Source organism: Conger conger, chromosome 10, assembly GCF_963514075.1.
Source record: "Conger conger chromosome 10, fConCon1.1, whole genome shotgun sequence".
Classification (NCBI taxonomy): domain Eukaryota; kingdom Metazoa; phylum Chordata; class Actinopteri; order Anguilliformes; family Congridae; genus Conger; species Conger conger.
This window is the reverse complement of record NC_083769.1, coordinates 30983436-31003169: the sequence shown is the minus strand read 5'-3', so window position 1 is coordinate 31003169 and position 19734 is coordinate 30983436. Positions and strand designations below refer to the sequence as shown.

Below are 19734 nucleotides of genomic sequence, written 5' to 3'. Positions count from 1 at the left end.
TTAGATCCACAACTACAAATAGCATAAAGATTATTTACTAGGACATCATGTCAGCTCTCACCAAACTACTGACTGTGGCTCTCAGTAAATGCTTATATTTAATTCAGGAAGCATTACTTTAGATTAAGAATCCACACATAATAAAGCAGCTTCTCCTTAGAGGAAATAGAGGGACTGTAGCGTCTACACCATTAGCTGCCATTTTGAAGGGAGGTACACACCACACAGAAAATATTTCCCTGTTTAGAAACTGGCAATTATGCATTTTCCGTATCTAGAATGAGGAATTATGTCCATTTTGGGGGCATTTGCATGAGGGAATTTGAATGTGTTACAAAAAGTGCTGTAGAGTTAATATTGAATTGCCAGCATCTACTATTAAACAAACCTCCAGGTTTTAAACATTGTTTTTTTGTTGCTGATATTTAGCTGCAAGGTATTTAAGAAATAAGAGCTATTTGGTGTAGTTGACAGCAACAATCCCTTCTCTTGATGTAAATAGGACACCGGTCCAAGGGTAATAAATGCTGTGGGGTAAAGGGTTCAGATCAAGTTATGACCAGCACTGCAGTGCAATCTAAAATCTTAAATAAGATTCACAGTCTCCACCACCCTATCACACAGCATTAAGTTACAGGGGTGAGATGAAAGTTGAGCTGTTCCGTGATAAAAATAACAAAGAGGCGTACCGGAACCCCTTCTTCTCCCCTGTCTCCTTTCTCCCCCTGGAAAACAAGACTTCAATTAGAGTGGCAGACATGCAGAGGCCCATAACATCTGTGCAGTAATCTATGACCTACATGTTCATTTATCACTGGGAATTCTGCACAGCACTGATCAGATGTAGAGCCATGACTGATCCTGGATCTGTAAACGAGACTGACTGGGGTTTTGATGGAAAACAGAGAGAGTTGGAGTTTTCAGCTGGCTTTTTAGTTGGAGCTGGAGTAGTGGAATCACAGTACTGTGTGTGTTGGAGAAGTTGGGTAGGAGAAATGTGCTGGAGTCTATTTAAGCTGGATTTGCAATGACAGCTTGACAAAAACAATAAATAAGACAAGTTGTTACAAGTCTCCGAATGAGATGAAAGTCTACTGTAAAGATTTCAGACTGTGAATTGCAGGTGGTAGAGCAGTTTTATAGTAATAGACAGGGTAAGAGCAGAAAGGGCATTGCCGTACTGTAGAGTGCTAGCGCTGGTTGGCATTGCAGTACTGTAGAGTGCTAGTGCTGGTTGGCATTGCAGTACTGTAGAGTGCTAGCGCTGGTTAGCATTGCTGTACTGTAGAGTGCTAGCGCTGGTTAGCATTACAGTACAGTAGAGTACTAGCGCAGGTTAGCATTGCTGTACTGTAGAGTGCTAGCGCTGGTTGGCATTGCAGTACTGTAGAGTGCTAGCGCTGGTTGGCATTGCAGTACTGTAGAGTAATAGCGCTGGTTAGCATTGCTGTACTGTAGAGTGCTAGCGCTGGTTAGCATTACAGTACAGTAGAGTACTAGCGCAGGTTAGCATTGCTGTACTGTAGAGTGCTAGTGCTGGTTGGCATTGCAGTACTGTAGAGTGCTAGCGCTGGTTGGCATTGCAGTACTGTAGAGTAATAGCGCTGGTTAGCATTGCAGTACTGCAGAGTGCTAGTGCTGATTGGCATTTGGCCATGGCTATAATGTGCAGTAAGTGTAGTTGTAGTTTAGTGCAGTCAGACCTCTTTTGCTCTTGGCCCAGGGGGGCCTACGGCTCCTGGTCTCCCATTCTCTCCAGGCTCTCCTGCTTCACCTTGGCTTCCCTGCAATGTTGCATCACCATCACATCAGATAACACATACACACGTTATTGGTCATCATAGCTCATAGCTGGATTTTACACCAGGGTTGATTACGGTAAAAAGGAAAGCAAAATAATCCATTGACCTCACAAAGAAACACCTTCCAAAATGTATACTGTACAAACCAATATCATTATACAGTACTGTGCAAACGTCTTAGGCACCTGTATAACACTCTGTACAGATAAGATTCTTTCAAAGATAATTCAATGAAAGGTAAATTAATAAATAAATGTACTATACATTTTACATTACATTTTAGTAATTTGGCAGAATAGTTAAAAACGGAATCAAATCAATATTTTTTGTGACCACCCTTCGGTGTTAAAACTGAATCACTTCTCTGAGATAGAACTATGCTAAATGACTTGTAATAGCCAACGCTGTCCTGCAGTTCTATAAGACAATCAGCAGGGAGGTTGTTCCAAGCATGTTGGAGAACTTGCCACAGATCTCCTTGCTTCTGATCTCAGACAGCCTTGATCAAGCTTTCACGTAAAAAGTAGACAATTGCTTACAGTGATATGTTAAATACATTTTTGTATTTTAATTAAATACAAAAATGTCTCTGTAAAATTTAATCATTTGGAAAACGAATATTTGGAAACAAATGTGTTCTTTTATACTAACACACACACAAAAATAAACATATACATATTAAAGTCTAGGGTGCCTAAGACTTCTGCACAGTACTGTATCTTGTAGACACAGTGAGCACTTTATTAGCACATTGTGTGTACAGGTCTATCTAATAAAGTGGTCACTGAGTGTATATTGAGTCCAAATTGTGAGTAAAATTCTCACCTTAATACCCGGCTTGCCAGCTAAACCATGGGCACCCTATAAAGGAAAGACATGCTTGTGTTTACAGTGAAATGGATGGCAATGAACAGCCTGTGAATACATGAGTTGGCAAAAGTATTTCAATGGGGGATCATAACACCATTCATTTTCTTAATCGAAAACTACTTTTCCATGAATGTCCTATACTGTTGCAATGCGAAAATCAGTTGAATATGACCATTGCCCAAAATGGGTATACTTCTTCTCATCAGGCATAGTCAGTCCATACTATAGAACCTGACACTGAAACCCACCCTGTCTCCTGGTTCACCCTTCTGCCCAGGTTGGCCTGATGCCCCGAATCCTGCAGGACCCTGAGAGGGTGAACATGTTAGAGAAAGATAAAGATAGCAAAAAAGAGAGGGAGAGAAGCAGGGAGAGAGGAAGTCAAACAAGTACATGTCAAACAAATTAAAACAGTACAATATGGATGGACCACACACAAAGGACAGTACGATAAACAGTATACAGTATACCCAACACAGATATACAAAAGCATGAAGAGCTTTGGGTTACACATGATGTTACAGCTTGATGACTCAAACCTGCATTTACTCTTGCTTCAGCCATATGCTTTATATAAATACAGAGAGATAAATCTCTGCAGCTTTATGAAATTGAATGGTCACGTTCTCAATCATCATAGCAGCAGACCTACATGTAGACAGGCTTATCCAGCTGAGTTTCTCAGTGCATTCATAAACACAGGTATGAACCCGTTCCCTCATCAAACCCTGAGGAAAGCGTGCAAGTACAGCGGAAAAAAAACCCCCGGAAACCAGCAGTCCATCAGGGTCAACTGAGCTTCCTGCATGGTGATCAACAGTGCACTATTCATGCTACATAAAATGCAGCAAAGGCGAAGAATGGTTTGTCGCTGTGCAAGGGAGTAATCCAACTGTAATGCCACTGGAGACAGAGGCACACGTTGTCGAGCAACACAAGTCCCAGCATGCCATTCAGGAAGCTTGGATAGACCACTAGACATTCTGAGAGCAGTGATAAGTCAACTATATTCAGCCATGTGCTATTTTATAATTGACTATTTAAGTCGTATGTGAACAGGGTAAATGCTTAAGTGAGAAATGACATCTTGAATAAATGTCTTTCCATTTGAGTCTGAACATTTCGGACCCGTTTGGAAATGTTTGTATGAGTATATTTATTTGACTGGTAAACCTTCAGTAAACAAAGGCATTAAAGTCTACAAGGTTACAGCAGCCCACATTCTGTACTCTGCTGTGCTAAATAACCAGGTCAGTGTTTGTAGAATAAGTCTATCGATGGACCTACTGATGTCACAGGTAATGTACTGTAGGGCTGAAGTGGACTGAGACATCTATCTGAACTGTGCCATGAGTATTGAAGGGTGCTGTCTTCTTATTTCTTATTATTTCTGGATCCAAACACCACCACACCACATGCCACACCACATTATTAAACACAATGCCCTCAAGTACACTGTGCAAGGTACTGTACCCCCAGGGTACAAACTCACTTTTTCACCTTTCTCTCCGGAATCCCCCTTAAACCCTCTGGCACCCTCTGGTCCAGACAGACCCCGTTCTCCCTGAGATAGGATAGTTAGAGACATTTGTAAAATGTGTCAATGAAATGGCGTCAATTATAGATATGTTTTTTAGAAATTATTCACAAACGAAATGCATACCCGTTCACCTTTGTACCCATTTATATCTGGCCCCTGGAGGAATAAAGAAAATCAAAATCAAAGAATCAGCCAATGGAACAAAAAGGAGCACTCTACAGTAAATGCTCATAGTTCATTGACAGATTATCATAAATCTGTGACCTCATGTGTACGATACATATCACTCACGCTTCTCCCTGGCTCCCCACGAGCTCCCTGGAGAGTGAGAGAAACACACACACAGAAATGAAGAAGAGTTAGAGAAACAGATAAGTCAAACAGATAAAATTCCAACCCTGCAAGTCTTAAATAGATAAATGGAATATACTCAATGCAGAAACTGATCTATAATCATAAGTAAATGACACAAAATGCTGAGCATTAAGAGCTTTATTTACTGCCACCAATGGGCTTTATTTTAAACATATTGACTAAACTGCAGCTAGCACGCACACACACACTCACACTCACACACACACACACACACACACACACACTATTGCCTCACCTTCTCCCCTGGCAACCCATTGAGCCCTGGCAAGCCCTGCAAATGAAATGTACAAATCAACATTTAGACACAAAAATCAACACTGGAGGCAAACAAAGAAACCATGTCATGAACCAAGAGACAAACACTGATATCGATATCACCCCTCCTCCCCCCTATATGAGGGAAATTTCATTGCCATCATGAGGATGCCAATGTCATACTACAGTACTGATGTGGCACAATTTCAGATATAAGAGCATAAATTAAAAACACATTACAATAGAAGCTGGAAAATCCTACCTGAGAGTAACAAAATGGACAATATCACTTTGAGAATAGTACTTACCCTGGCACCGTCAGTTCCAGTTAAGCCTGGCTTGCCTGGATCCCCCTTACAGAGAGAGCACAATACACAGGTCAGAGGGTCAGAGTAGTATGACATCAGAGGCACCTACTCCACTGGCATGCAGTTAGGGTGACATACAGGTACTCACTTTAGCTCAAGGGATGATTCTTTAACCACTTTGAGCAGCAGCATTCAGCTGTTGTGAAAGGGTGTGAGAAACATCTTGATTTTGCTGCCCATCAGTGTCTGGGTTTACCTTTCCCTTGGCTGTAAGTTTTTAAAGTTGTCACCAATAGGTCAGAGTTGAAGGGTGACACCAAGATAACTTACTAGCTGCAGAACTAGGCGAAGCCTACCACTCACTAATATGCAAGACCAAAAATACAGTCTTGGCCTCAAAAGTTTTCAAAAGAAGACTTTGAAAAAATGTCCAGATTTCTGCATGCTCTGTGGAAACATGGAAACCTGACTTTGTGGAAGGGAGAGAGCCGGGGTGTATCCTGAAACAGGCTGGTTAGAAGACAGTTCCTTATGGCAATCTGTTATTAACTGCACGACTGAACTGGTCTTCAAGGTAAAGATGACATTCTCAGCAGCTGGACATGGAGTGGATTAGTGGTGGGGTTCTATTACAACAGATGGTTTCAGCAGCAGGCCTGCACAGGACAACGTGTCCCTCGCTTATACACTGCCAAGGGTATATCATTGCATAAGTCTGCACGTCCGTGTGGTAATGTATGTAAGAACAGCACTTACCTTCTCTCCCAACAGGCCAGGAACACCCCTCTCACCCTGTGACAATGGCACAGACGAGACAGTGAGGATTCCTGTACACACGTCAGCACATCCTTAGCACGTTCATGTAAAAATTTAACCAGTGCATTCGAGGGTTCTGACACAGATATGTCACAAAAAAGCCTGATACAAAGCAACATTGCGTGTACACATATCGTAAACACATGCTGTAAGCATGTCCGGCTCACAGACAGGACAACACAGGCATTTCTTACACAGATACAATACAGTGATATGTAGAGCAATAGAATAATAGAGCACCACCATAAGGTCAACGTATGGCTCTGATTAGTCACTGTTCCAGCTGGTTACTAACAGTTTCACATGGCAACAAGAAAAAGGGGTTGTCTTGTACTGTACAACAAATATATTGCACAAATGTACTGTCCATGCTGACAAGACACTCACCCTCTCTCCTGGTAACCCAGGATCACCTGATTGACCCCTGTCACCCTGCAAAGTGAACAGGACTTTAAATCAACATTTATCCATTAATTCACACAGCATACATTCATTAACAGCCACAACATCATGTTATATGAGAATCAACCACACATACTCATCACACTGTACCTAGATACCTATGGACAATAGAATCACAAAATGGAGGTCAAGAAGAAATGCAATCTTACTTTACTGCCATTCTCCCCTGAAGGCCCCCTTGGACCCTGAAACGAGCACACAGACAAAACTGTTAGGCAAACTCAACCTAACTCAGACACATTCAGTCCAGTATATCCAAACCCAAGGCAAACACAATGCCTACCCGGTCTCCTGCCTCTCCTGCCCTCCCGGCAGGGCCCGGTAACCCCTCACCAATTTCTCCCTGAAATAAACAAAATCAAATGAATGTACTGTACATACAATCACACACACATCTCCCCATTAAACACACAAATATATTTGCCTGTACACAGGCGTATGCACATTCAGAAACATACACCTATCAGCAGACAATTACAGAAGGACACATAAAGACAGCTAAAATGATGTTTAGTTCATCACCTTCTCTCCTTTGGGCCCTGTAAGTCCTGTTATTCCTCTGGGCCCTGGGATGCCGGGTGCTCCTGAAGTCCCCTGCACACAGAATCAACACATAACTAACCCCCACCCACATACATATACACACATAGGCACACACACACACACACACACACACACACACACTTTGATGCATTCATCCAGTGGTGGACTATGGTGAGGACTGTAACGGTGTACAGAGAGACTGAAGAAGCTTACCGGCGTCCCCTTTTCCCCCTTCACTGCTATTCCACCTCCTGGGCCTGGTGGCCCCTATCCGTGTGTGTATGCATGTCAAAGAAGGGGGGATGTTGTAGAGGGTGAGAAGGAGAGAAGGAGAGAGATTGAGATAAGAGCAAGATGGAATCAAAAATACTGCCAAAAAAATGTATAGAAACAAGTATCACTGAACATGACAACAGCACTCACCCTCTCTCCTGTGCTGCCCCTGTCCCCCTGCAAAGAGCAGAGACCAGAGTGAGTAAAACATGCTGAAGCACCTGTACTGCTGTAGAGGTCCTTCCCAACACAGACCTGGATTCCAAACGCCTTTCCTGACTCCCCAATAATTAATCTGTCTCTCCAATACCCCAAACGTGGTCCCATCCCAGCCCCCGAAAAACACCCAGCAATTCCATCAGCAGGAAAACGTCACGATGGCTCTACCCCTTAGATCCAGCATTCAGCCTGTCCTTGTCTGCTCACAGCCCACATGAACATTGCCTTTCACTTCCTCACAATTCAAGTCACTAAATACTTTACAATAAATACAATACATACAATATACAGCATATAGTTTGCCCCCAGCATGACTATACATCAGAGCTGCTCCTCATACACAAAATGCTGGCTGTGAACATGAGTTGACAGGTGGAAGAACAGATGAGCAGGGTGCAAGAGAAAGAAAAACAGCTACAAAACACAAATGAGCATGTCACACTATGGAATCAGGTAAGCCCAAGCGTTGTGGAGGATTGATTTGAGTTTGAATGTAAATGTGTTTAGAAGTACGGGCTGACCTTGATGGAGAGTCCAGGGGTGCCAGGTATCCCAGGGCGACCATCTTGGCCTGGAGCTCCAGGTGGTCCCGTGCTGCCCTTAACCCCATCGCCCCCAGGGCGAGCTGGGCTGCCCTGAAAAATGCACAGCATCCATCACTCTGTTACAGTAACTCAGAGAACACAGTCACAAAGAAAGACACACACAAACACACACAGATGGGCATGGCAGTCTCTGTCTCTCACCGGTATTCCAGGAATCCCAGGTTCTCCTTTCCTTCCTGGGATTCCACCGCCAGATCCAAAGTCCCCCTGAAATAGCACCACCATCAACATCAACAAACAGCAACACCATCTTCAGTAAAACCACCACAATACTTTACACCATAATATTACACTGTGTAAGGTCATACCTACCCAATATATACCCCGATATTACACTATGCCTTCACTTTGCACCCAATATTACACTATGCCTTCACTTTGCACCCAATATATACGCCAATATTACACAACGCCTTCACTTTGCACCCAATATATACCCCAATATTACACAACGCCTTCACTTTGCACCCAATATATACCCCAATATTACACTATGCCTTCACTTTGCACCCAATATATACCCCAATATTACACTGTGCCTGCACTATGCACCCTATACCCAAATATTACACTATGCCTGCACTATGCACCCAATATATACCCCAATATTACACTGTGCCTGCACTTGTACATCTTTACTGTACTTTCTGAACTTGGATTTTCCACAATTTGCTGAATATTTACATATTGCCATCCAATCAGACAATTGACAAAGCTAAACATCACAGTCATCCGATAAGAGTGAAGCCTTTAAGAGTAATCACGCAATATTTGCGGGTCACACACACTCACCCTCTCTCCTTTCTCGCCCTTTGACCCTGCAGGCCCAGAGCCACCCGGCTCGCCCTGTCACACAGAGATGTGCATAAGCGTTATAAGCCAGGCTGAAACATGGTAACATACACAGTGACATACAGTGTTAGAGAGTACATACACAGGGTCCTACACATGTCTCTATTGGACCAGGCTCTATCATTTGTACTCAGTTAGAGTCAACTTAACACTGGACATTTTGCTGTTTGATGTAAAAAACAAGCAAGAAACAATGACCACATGAATCAGAATTTCCTTAAAAATGCAAACACAAGATTAAAACACACAGGCGTGGGAGACAGGCACCAGTGATACTCACAGGGACTCCTCGGATACCAGGCTGCCCTGTGGAGCCCTGTAAAGAGCAGAAAAACGAACCATTAAATTAAAAATAAACTCTGCGTATTACAAATGGCACAAAACCAACTAAACAAGTTCAGTGCCAAGACATTTTGAGTAGAAATCCATAAGCAAGAGTGAAATCCTTTCTGAGACAGATACAAACCCACACACAAACTCCACACTCACCGGCACACCTTGAGGGCCAGGGCTCCCAGGATGTCCCTGCGAACCAGGAGTCCCATCCAGTCCAGGAAACCCCTGAAGAGAAAACAAGTTTTATAGTACATAGTATAATAGTATAATTATAGTACCGCCTTATATTGAGCCAGGAAAAACCATGAGAGCACAAATATATTTGCCATACTATGGGTCAGTTCATTAATACAGAAAGCATGTATGCCCAAGTAGGTCTTATACCCTATTATTTTCTGAGATCCATTTCAGTGCCTCTTATGCCCCTGTACTTACCCTGTCACCCTTCTCCGCAGGCCCCCCCACAGGCGGCCCTGGACGGCCCTCAGGCCCCCGGGGCCCATCTCTCCCAGGCAGTCCATCTCGACCCTGTAACACACCAACAAACAAACCATGAACTGTAATAATGAGTACGTATTCAACATCAACATAATATCATACTGTCAGGGACATATAAGAAAGAGTCTGCTGTGCTGACCTCAGTTCCCCCTTTTTCCTCTTCATCTTCTCACCCCAATCAGACTTCTATCACTATTTTGTATTCATCTATTTAAGTTATTTTATGTATTTTTTTAAATATGTATTCGCTCACCGGCTCCCCTTTCTGCCCATTAACTCCATCTCGTCCTCGCTGGCCCTGGAAGAGAGATCGACAAGTGAGCAAAACTCATCAAAACACACAGCGTAATGCCACGAAAACATAGCACATAGCAACATAGCAAAAATAGTCAGGCCATGACTGCAACGATCAGATTAGAGATCTAAGAAATGGGCTGTTACCTTTTCGCCAGTTTCTCCTCTTTCACCCTGAGAAAAAGAGAAAAAAAACAGGAACAAGAAAATCAGAGACAAATGCATTGGAAACCTGAAACTAATACAAAGAGACAGTAAGACAAATACAGAGAAACAGATAAACAGAAGGATAAAAGCAGAAGCACATCAGAGACAAATTCAGAGAAAATGCTTGAAGAAAAAAAGATCAATTCAGTGACAAACCAGACCTGACAACAGAGAAAATACAAATATAGACACATATTAGCAGAGATAGAAACACATTGAGGTCATAAAATGTACAAATCCGCCAAGACTTACCCGGGGACACTGCACTGTGCACCCTTGAGTTCCAGAACCCTGAAATCCAAATACAATACAAACTGAAACCCATATACGGTATACTGAAACCGCAATACAGTACACTGAAATCCCAATACAGTACACTGAAACCCCAATACAGTATACTGAAACCCCAATACAGTACACTGAAACCCCAATACAATATACTGAAACCCCAATACAGTACATTGAAACCCCAATACAGTACACTGAAACCCCAAAACAGTATACTGAAACCCCAATACAGTACACTGAAACCCCAATACAGTACACTGAAACCCCAATACAGTACACTGAAACCCCAATACAGCACACACTGAAACCCCAATACAGTACACAATGAATGGAAATAGAAATAGAACTTAATATAACACCAGAAAATGAAATACATTCACAGCAACACTAGTCAATACTATGAGATACTCATTGGGACGTACAGTTGAGCACTATTCAACACTAGTTGAGACTCTTTACTGACAGCTTGACTGACACACAGATGAAAGACAGACATGCAGACACAGACGTTGTGGTGCTGGCTGACCTGTGCCATCCCACAGAGCATGCCTGCGAGGTCTGAGTGCAGGCCTGCCATCTGCCCGACACCGCCCGCGTACAGAACGTTCTGCGAGCTGGCATCAGTCACCGACCGTCTCAGCTCCTCCCTGTCAGCACGGCCTAACCCAACCGCCAGGACAGTCATCCCTGACAGAGGGAAAACAGCAATAGGAAGTGTGTCTATTAGCACCCACATAAATGTGTTTATGAGCATATACTGTCATTAAAGTGGCAATCTATGATTTTTTTCATTAGAACAAATACCATATTTTAGATATATTACCACTGGCATCTCTCTAGTGACCACTGAGACCATTTGTGTTAATTTCATTTCTATACAGTATATTATACTTTTAAGTTAGTGGAGGGCCCGTCATTCCAGCCCTGTATGGCAATGTACGTACAGAAACCATGGAAACCAAAGGAGTGTGTTGCCAGTGCAGATGTGTAGTTTGTCTGACATGTACTTCACCATGGGTGGCCGATAAATCCACCAAAATCCAGGAAATCTTAGATTTTAGATATTAATTTAAGGATGACATCAGATAACTGTATGGCTGTGGGTGTCCAATAGGGGGTGTGTTTGTGGGTGAGCAGTGAAGGATGACATCAGAGAGGTGTACGGCTGTGGGTGTCCAGTAGGGGGTGTGTTTGAGGGTGAGCAGTGAATTCTCAGTGGCTGTGGCATATGGCATATTCTGTCTGCACAAACCAGCAGCCTGGACAGCAGCAGCAGGAGCAATGAGGTCATCGGTGGACCTTGAATCTGTGATGATCACCAGGACCCCGCGCACCCCAGGCCTGCGACCAGCAGAGGCAGGGAGCACAAGCTCCCTAGTGTAAGTCACTCCCTGGCCTGCAGGGGGAAGCAGAGACACACTGAAAAACCAGGCATCAGGACATTACAGTAGTTAATTGCAAAATACAACCACGAAGAGCAAGCTGGGAGTTTGAGTTAAAGAAACGGTCCACACACCAACTGCATTTCCTGGCTCTTCACCAAAGGGTGTGGCCAAGATCTCTCGCAGCAGGGTCTCCTTGTTGCTATGTCGATTGAGTGGGAACCACAACCTGGACTGTGAGCCATACAATACAATCCCCACCTGGAAAGCACAGGAATTGCATCACCCATCACACTGTGACTCAGTCTTCTCCTACTTCTATTCTAAAACTCTAACATGCAACATCCCCTTGAGCATTATGTGAGAGAAACACACAAGTTATTATCTATTACCTTAGCAGGTGAGGAGGACATATGGAATGAGTGTGTATATGAGTTGAGGAGGATGTACTGTATGGAATAGGGTATGTGGGAGTACCCTATTCTATTCATTCACATCATTCGTGTATCGCCTGTCTCAATCTTTTAGCCTCTTGTTGTACTTTGTATTTTAATCTAGGAATGTTACATCTCGGTGCTGTAGTTGCTTACCTTATTACTTACTGGCCTATTTACCATGGGTACTAGTCTTGATATTCATGACTGTAGACAACTGATTCTTTGTGAATTGTACCTTATCCGCCCTGTTCTGTAGTTGTCCTAATGACCATCACTATACCTTCAATCTGCTGAGTAATTGTAATGTAATGTCTGGGAGTTGGAGAGGACGTTGACCTGTGAGTCACGGGGGCCGATGGTGGTCAGTGTTCCAGCCACGCTGGTGAGGAGAGCCTGCAGAGCCTCAGCCAGCGCCACCCTGTCCCGAGAGGCAGGTACCAAAAACACCAGGTCCAGACGGCCATCCACACACACTGCAGTTAAGAAGAGAGGGGAAGGTGGGAGAGCGCAAGGAGGGAAAAGGTTTGGGTGTGTGTGTAATAGTGAGAGGGGAAGGGGTGAAAAATGAGAGAAATATCACAGGGCAGAGATAGACAAAATAAACAAATTACGATATTTCACACAACAAGACGTCAGTAGATCGGTGTGCAAGAAGACAGGAATGACAGAGCGGGAGTAAATAGAGAGACAGCGAGAGAGAGAGAGAGAGAGAGAGAGAGAGAGAGAGAGAGAGAGAGAGAAGCGAGGGAAGTCACCTGTGCGCTCCACTGCTGTGGATTCAGGCCCTGTCTGGGACTGGAAGACAGGCTGAATGGTGAAGCGATACTGCCGGCCCAGCTGCAGCTGGGTGACACGGTATGAACTGGAGAAGGCCGGGAGCGTTTGAGACCACCCCTGCCCACGGTCTAGAGAAGGAGGGGGGTTTCACAGGTAAACATTAGGCTGTGTTGCATTTTGCTGAAGTGAACAGAATGTGCGCAGTAGAGCAGTCTTTAGCCTGGTCCTCACCATGAACCTCCCTCCAGCGCAGTATGTACCCCGTAGCACCAGCCACTGGGGTCCAGCCCAACATCATAGAGCTCTCGGTAATGTCAGCCACACGGAAGTCTGTCACTGGCCGCACTGGAGAAGGTGGAGAGCCTGGGGACAGTGAGGAGAATGGATGGGGTGAGCAGAAGGAGAGCAGAGTATTGGGTTACAGTAGAGCTGAGAGGAAGGAGAGCAGAGTATTGGGTTACAGTAGAGCTGAGAGGAAGGAGAGCAGAGTATTGGGTTACAGTAGAGCTGAGAGGAAGGAGAGCAGAGTATTGGGTTACAGTAGAGCTGAGAGGAAGGAGAGGAGTAGAAGGGGGAAGGAACCAGTGAAAAAGCAAAAAGCAACACTGTCATAAAAAAACACTTTGCGTCAGCACAACGCTGTACACATCATCATAACCCTGTACACATCAACACAGACCTAAATGGTAAATGGTAAAAAGTTGGAATTTATATAGCGCCTTTATCCAAAGCGCTGTACAATTGATGCTTCTCATTCACCCATTCATACACACACTCACACACCAATGGCAATTGGCTGCCATGCAAGGTACCGACCAGCTCGTCAGGAGCATTTGGGGGTTAGGTGTCTTGCTCAGGGAGACTTTGACACACCCAGGGTGGGGATTGAACCGGCAACCCTCCGACTGCCAGACGACTGCTCTTACTGCCTGAGCCATGTCGCCCTCAGACCTGTACGCATCAGCACAACACCATACACATCTGCACAGACCTGTACGCATCAGCACAACACCGTACACATCTGCACAGACCTGTACGCATCAGCACAACACCATACACATCTGCACAGACCTGCACTCATTAACACAACACCATACACATCTGCACAGACCTGTACTCATTAACACAACACCATACACATCTGCACAGACCTGTACTCATTAACACAACACCATACACATATGCACAGACCTGCACTCATTAACACAACACCATACACATCTGCACAGACCTGCACTCATTAACACAACACCATACACATCTGCACAAACCTGCACTCATTAACACAGCACCACACACATCTGCACAGACCTGTACACATGAGTACAGCCCTATCTGCATCAGCACAACACTGTACACATCAGCACAGCCATATCTGCATCAGCACAACACTGTACACATGAGCACAGCCCTATCTGCATCAGCACAACACTGTACACATGAGCACAGCCCTATCTGCATCAGCACAACACTGTACACATCAGCACAGCCATATCTGCATCAGCACAACACTGTACACATGAGCACAGCCCTATCTGCATCAGCACAACACTGTACACATGAGCACAGCCCTATCTGCATCAGCACAACACTGTACACAAGAGCACAGCCCTATCTGCATCAGCACAACACTGTACACATGAGCACAGCCCTCTCTGCATCAGCACAACACTGTACACATCACTGTATGAGCAGTGCAATGTTCCGGACAGCCCCCCCCCCCCCCCACCAGGAGATATGCAGTAACCCGGAGCAGACTCCAGCACCTAAATGGTTGACATTTATATAGCGCCTTTATCCAAAGCGCAGTACAATTGATGCCTGCCATTCACCCATTCATACTCACACTCGCACACCAATTGGGATTGGCTGCCATGCAAGGCACGAACCAGCTCGTCAGGAGCATTTGGGGTTAGGTGTCTTGCTCAGGGGGCGGCACGGATGGTGCAGTGGGTAGCACTGCCGCCTCACAGCAAGGAGGTCCTGGGTTCAAATCCCCGTTGGCCGGGGCCTCTTTGTGTGGAGTTTGCATGTTCTCCTCGTGTCTGCGTGGGTTTCCTCCGTGTACTCCGGTTTCCTCCCACAGTCCAAAGACATGCAGGTTAGGCTGATCGGAGAGTCTAAATTGCCCGTAGGTATGAGTGTGTGAGTGAATGGTGTGTGTGCCCTGCGATGGACTGGCGACCTGTCCAGGGTGTATTCCTGCCTTTTGCTGGGACAGGCTCCAGCCCCAGGATAAGTGGGTTAGGATAATGAATGAATGAATGAATGAACGTTTTGCTCAGGGACACTTCGACACACCCAGGGTGGGAATCAAACCGGCAACCCTCCGACTGCCAGATGACTGCTCTTACCGCCTGGGCTAATGTCGCCCCACCCCCAGCACCTGTACCCCCTCCACCTCCCGTAGGGTCTCCGGCTGTCAGAGAGCAGCATTACACGAGAGCGAAATACCAGCACACACACAGTCCTGGAATACCACTAACCTGGTGCCTAAGGTCAGGCCTGAAATGCTACTCCATCCAAAAACCAAGATGGACCACAGAAAAAGGGTACATGGTCTATCAATAATTTGGGTCAGGTCAAGGGCTCACCGGTGGTCACTCTAACGGTGACAGCCGACCCCTCTCGGTTCTGCACCAGGGCTTTGACCTGCACCTCATACTCCACCCCCGGGTCAAGGTTCAGGTCCACCACCGTGATGTTACCCCCCACCAGCTGACTTTGCTCCGCCCCCCCTGAGTGAAAAAACATGGCTTTCATTACAACACATTTTATTTAGCAAACGCTTTTATCCAAATGAAACGTACAAAAAAGTGTATCATGGTCATTGAACAAACAACAGAACAGGTGAAATAAGGTTCAATTCACATATGATTGATTGTAAAGCCATGAACATAAATTTAGTACACAAGTTAAATAAGCCAACTACCATACTGAGACATCTTCATTTCATATCATATGCAGTTGAAATGCTCTTTTCCAGTATTGTGAGAAAATAAACAAATAACCCCAGCTGAATGATATTATGCCATGTTTAGAAAGGCAGAGAGAGCAGTTCACCCACCATCGATGCGCTTCCAAACAACTCTGTATGCAGTCGCTCCCTGGACCCCAACCCATGTGACCCTCACAACCTCTCCATGGCTTTCCTGGACCTTTAGTCTGGTGACTTCTCCCACATCCTGATCTGAACCTGAGAGAAGAACGGGGGACAGAAACACTGTGAGTTTCAGTCTACACTGCCGAAGAGAAGCACCACCATGAGTGGCTCATTCCAATTGCTTATTTTCTCCCTCATTGGTCCTCACCTGACCCTGACAATCTCAAGATCTGCAATTTTTTAAGGACATTCCAATCTGTTAAATGGTCCTTGAAGGAGCTAGGACCAAGGAGACTCCACAAATGCATCCTTCAAGTGTTTTGAAGTATTTATTTCGGAATGAGGTATAAACGATCGACCTGTGGATCCACCTCTTTTAAATCTGCACTTGACATGGCATGAAACCAGCACAAAGGCCAAATGCACATTTCCCTGATTCCTCCATCCTTTGCTTGCATCCTTCATTGGATGGAGCTACAGTAAGGACATGAGGAAATAATGTAAGAAAAGGACACAAGGAGGTAAAATAGGGCTGTGGAAAGAGCCCCAGGAGAAGAGGGCATACGTGTGCAGACACTTGCTGAAATGCTACCTGTTCTGGTGTTCAGGTGGGCGGGGACTCCTTCCTTTGAGCCAATCAGAGAGGATACTGACACCCTGTAGTCTGTGTTTTCCAGGAGGCCATCGATGGCGAAGGAGGTGGTTTCAGCAGGCAGTCTGCGGGAGTCTTCCACACCTGCACACACAAGCAGTTTCAGTGGCACAGTGTGTGGAGAGGGTGAAAGATGAGAAATATTTAACCAGAAATTAAAACATTAAACTACAATAATCTGAGGTCACTAAACCCAACAACCCTGGATACACCCTGGATACAAGCAACTCTCTCTCACTGGCTTCAGGAGCAGTAGTTACATCAAACTGAATGAATAGTAGTCTTAGCCACTCTGCTCACCATCGCCACGACGCCAGGTGATCTTATAGCCAGTTGCCCTGGCGATAGGCGTCCAGTTGATACGTATCCTGTGTGATGTTCTGTCCAGCAGTCGTATCTCTTTGATGACGCCCCCACCATTTGGATTGGTCCTGGTTGAGAGTGACACCACATCCCCAGTGCGTTGGCCAATTACAGCAGCAACACCAATGACCACTGCTGCATCAGGCTGCAGCCCTTCTACAGTGAAGGCAGTGGCATCCGCCCCCAAGACATGGGACTGCTCCGCTACTAGAAAAACACACACATGCACACACACAATTAAAGGGTGATACACATTTTGGTAGTGATGAAAATGTATTGAAAGATTGAACATGTGTTAGCAAAACAGCAAAGGCCTTACAATTGCCTTGTCTCCAGGTGACCCTGTATTCGTTTGCCCCAGGAACCCTTGACCAGGCAATCCTGATGCGCCGGCTGTTGACATTAGTAACTCGCAGGTTCTCTACTCTGTCCACTGCTTGCTCTGCCCAGAGAGGAAAGGAACTTTCATGTTAAAATGCAGACCGTGACAGGGTGGGCTTGGTAACAGCTAACATTAAACTTCATGAGAAGAGATTCAGCTGTCATGAACCTTTTCTCTTTGAAACCCTATCAAACACCTCAATTCAGATTTGAGTGCTGTTACAGGATGGTCTGTGATATCTTCTTCATTCCTTCTTCACCATACAGCCGTCTTCTTCAGCACTACAAAACATCTCCAACCCTCTTCCTTTTTTTCCCTGATCCCCGTCAAACTCCTTCCACTCCTTCGCCTCAACACTGTCCCGTTTGTTTTGTGTCTGGACTTGTTTCACTGCTATTTTTCAGTCCAATTCCATGGATTAAGTCGGGAACTGTGCTGGCAGACACACAACAGCAGTAAACCTTCTCGTTTCACACCTTCACACATACTCACAAGCTGGGGCCATGTGGGAATGTGTGGAGTCCACACACATTCAAATCTCACAATAAACATAGTAAGTAAACCAACATAGTGATTCAGGGCAAACAGTCCATCGTGTAAACCCTGTGTATGCATTGCATGTGTGTTTACAAGTACGGCGGGTAAAGACGACACCTGCTCTGATGTTAACTGAGACAGGATCCCCTTCGGTGTCCCCCACTATCGCTGTCACACTGATCCCATACAATCCACCATCCGAAAGGCCCTGCAGGTCAAGGGTTGTTTGATCGCCAGGGATATTGCGGGTGTCTTCACTCCCAGCTGTGATAGGAGAAATCAACTGTCAATCATGGCATTTGCAGGAAATTGCTTATAACACGCAGACAAAGGGAAGTTCTCAGCTCCTTGTGGCATAAATACGATCATCCCATGTCAATGAACCTCACCTTCAGCAGTAACCTGGCAACTTACAGTAAAGAGCATGAGCTCCCTTCAAATGGTGTCAATAAATCTTGCTGTGTACAGTACAAAACTCATATCATAATGTGCTGCTTAGGATTTATATTTGAAGCTTTATATGGGATAGTTTCACAGCATATTTTCATTAGAGCAATACAGAGATACAATGTACAGTATAAATGTACATCATTGTGAAGACATACGTAACAATGAGCATTGTATAATTAATTATGGTAATCTGAATGAAAGAAAATCCAATCCATCAGTTTAAATTTTAATAATAAAGCACACATTTTACCAATACTCTTCACAATATGCTTTGCAGTATAGGCCAGCTAAGTGAATGCTTACTTTCAGTGTTCAAGATGACAATGCGGTACTGAGTAGCCCCAGCCACGCCGGTCCACCCCAGTCGCACAATGTTGCCCAGAGATTCTACCACACGCAGGTTGGATATGCGGCCTACAAACTGTTTCTCTGATAACATGATAGCAAACACAGACACACAGACATATTTACAAGCTCCTTCCTTGTGGCAATGTATTGTGGAATATAACAGACTGAGTGAAGTATTCATTTGAACCTAAGCTTGAATGTGAAAAATACATTTTAATTGTCATCGTTCATTATAAACCGTCCAACAAAATGCTCATCCAATCATCTCTGACCTAGCGCTGAGGTGGTGATGGGCGTGGCCTCTTCACGGCCCTCATAGAGCGTGTACAGGGTGATCAGGTATTCTGTGCTGGGCAGAAGTCCTGTCAGCTCATGGCTGGAGACACTCCTGGGAAAGGACTGCCTCTGTTCTCTGCCCTCTGTGGTCAGAAGATAGAACAGCAAGAGTGAAAACAGAAACGAACAGTAGGCTATGTATTTTCAGTCAGTGCAGCGGATGAGTGTACATCTACATTCACTCTTTGACAACGGTATATTCAAAAGAGCCATCTCAGCAGTCTGTGTAGGACTACATGAGTTAGCTACTGTGCAGGCTTGTCTCACCCTCCCCCTGCCTCCAAACCAGGCGGTATCCTTGTGCGGACGAGATCACGTTCCAGTTCAGGCGAATAGAACTAGGCCCAGTGGAGTTGGCCCTCAGAACCTGCCTCTCCCGGTGTACTGTTACACAGATAATGACAGATAGGGTCAGGATTATGTA

At 44.9% G+C, this 19734-nt stretch overlaps 1 protein-coding gene across 1 annotated transcript in view; it reads right to left on the bottom strand.

The window, feature by feature from the left end:
- col7a1 (collagen, type VII, alpha 1) overlaps nt 1-19734 on the bottom strand; it is an 85951-nt gene that overhangs the window by 39038 nt on the left and 27179 nt on the right. Inside the window, exons 13-52 of the mRNA XM_061257731.1 lie at nt 19578-19694; nt 19247-19393; nt 18930-19055; nt 18294-18440; nt 17577-17699; nt 17195-17464; nt 16835-16978; nt 16207-16335; nt 15734-15877; nt 13371-13502; nt 13118-13267; nt 12699-12835; nt 12060-12186; nt 11796-11939; nt 11070-11230; nt 10508-10546; nt 10196-10222; nt 10008-10052; nt 9692-9784; nt 9410-9481; nt 9201-9236; nt 8861-8914; nt 8210-8275; nt 7985-8098; nt 7395-7421; nt 7185-7238; nt 6951-7022; nt 6712-6771; nt 6578-6613; nt 6354-6398; nt 5907-5942; nt 5151-5195; nt 4823-4858; nt 4504-4530; nt 4336-4368; nt 4165-4236; nt 2921-2980; nt 2628-2663; nt 1704-1784; nt 690-725 (exon numbers count right to left, since the gene is read on the bottom strand). Coding sequence (XP_061113715.1) covers nt 690-725; nt 1704-1784; nt 2628-2663; nt 2921-2980; nt 4165-4236; nt 4336-4368; nt 4504-4530; nt 4823-4858; nt 5151-5195; nt 5907-5942; nt 6354-6398; nt 6578-6613; nt 6712-6771; nt 6951-7022; nt 7185-7238; nt 7395-7421; nt 7985-8098; nt 8210-8275; nt 8861-8914; nt 9201-9236; nt 9410-9481; nt 9692-9784; nt 10008-10052; nt 10196-10222; nt 10508-10546; nt 11070-11230; nt 11796-11939; nt 12060-12186; nt 12699-12835; nt 13118-13267; nt 13371-13502; nt 15734-15877; nt 16207-16335; nt 16835-16978; nt 17195-17464; nt 17577-17699; nt 18294-18440; nt 18930-19055; nt 19247-19393; nt 19578-19694 — 3500 coding nt within the window. The remainder of the gene's footprint in view (nt 1-689; nt 726-1703; nt 1785-2627; nt 2664-2920; nt 2981-4164; nt 4237-4335; nt 4369-4503; nt 4531-4822; nt 4859-5150; nt 5196-5906; nt 5943-6353; nt 6399-6577; nt 6614-6711; nt 6772-6950; nt 7023-7184; nt 7239-7394; nt 7422-7984; nt 8099-8209; nt 8276-8860; nt 8915-9200; nt 9237-9409; nt 9482-9691; nt 9785-10007; nt 10053-10195; nt 10223-10507; nt 10547-11069; nt 11231-11795; nt 11940-12059; nt 12187-12698; nt 12836-13117; nt 13268-13370; nt 13503-15733; nt 15878-16206; nt 16336-16834; nt 16979-17194; nt 17465-17576; nt 17700-18293; nt 18441-18929; nt 19056-19246; nt 19394-19577; nt 19695-19734) is intronic.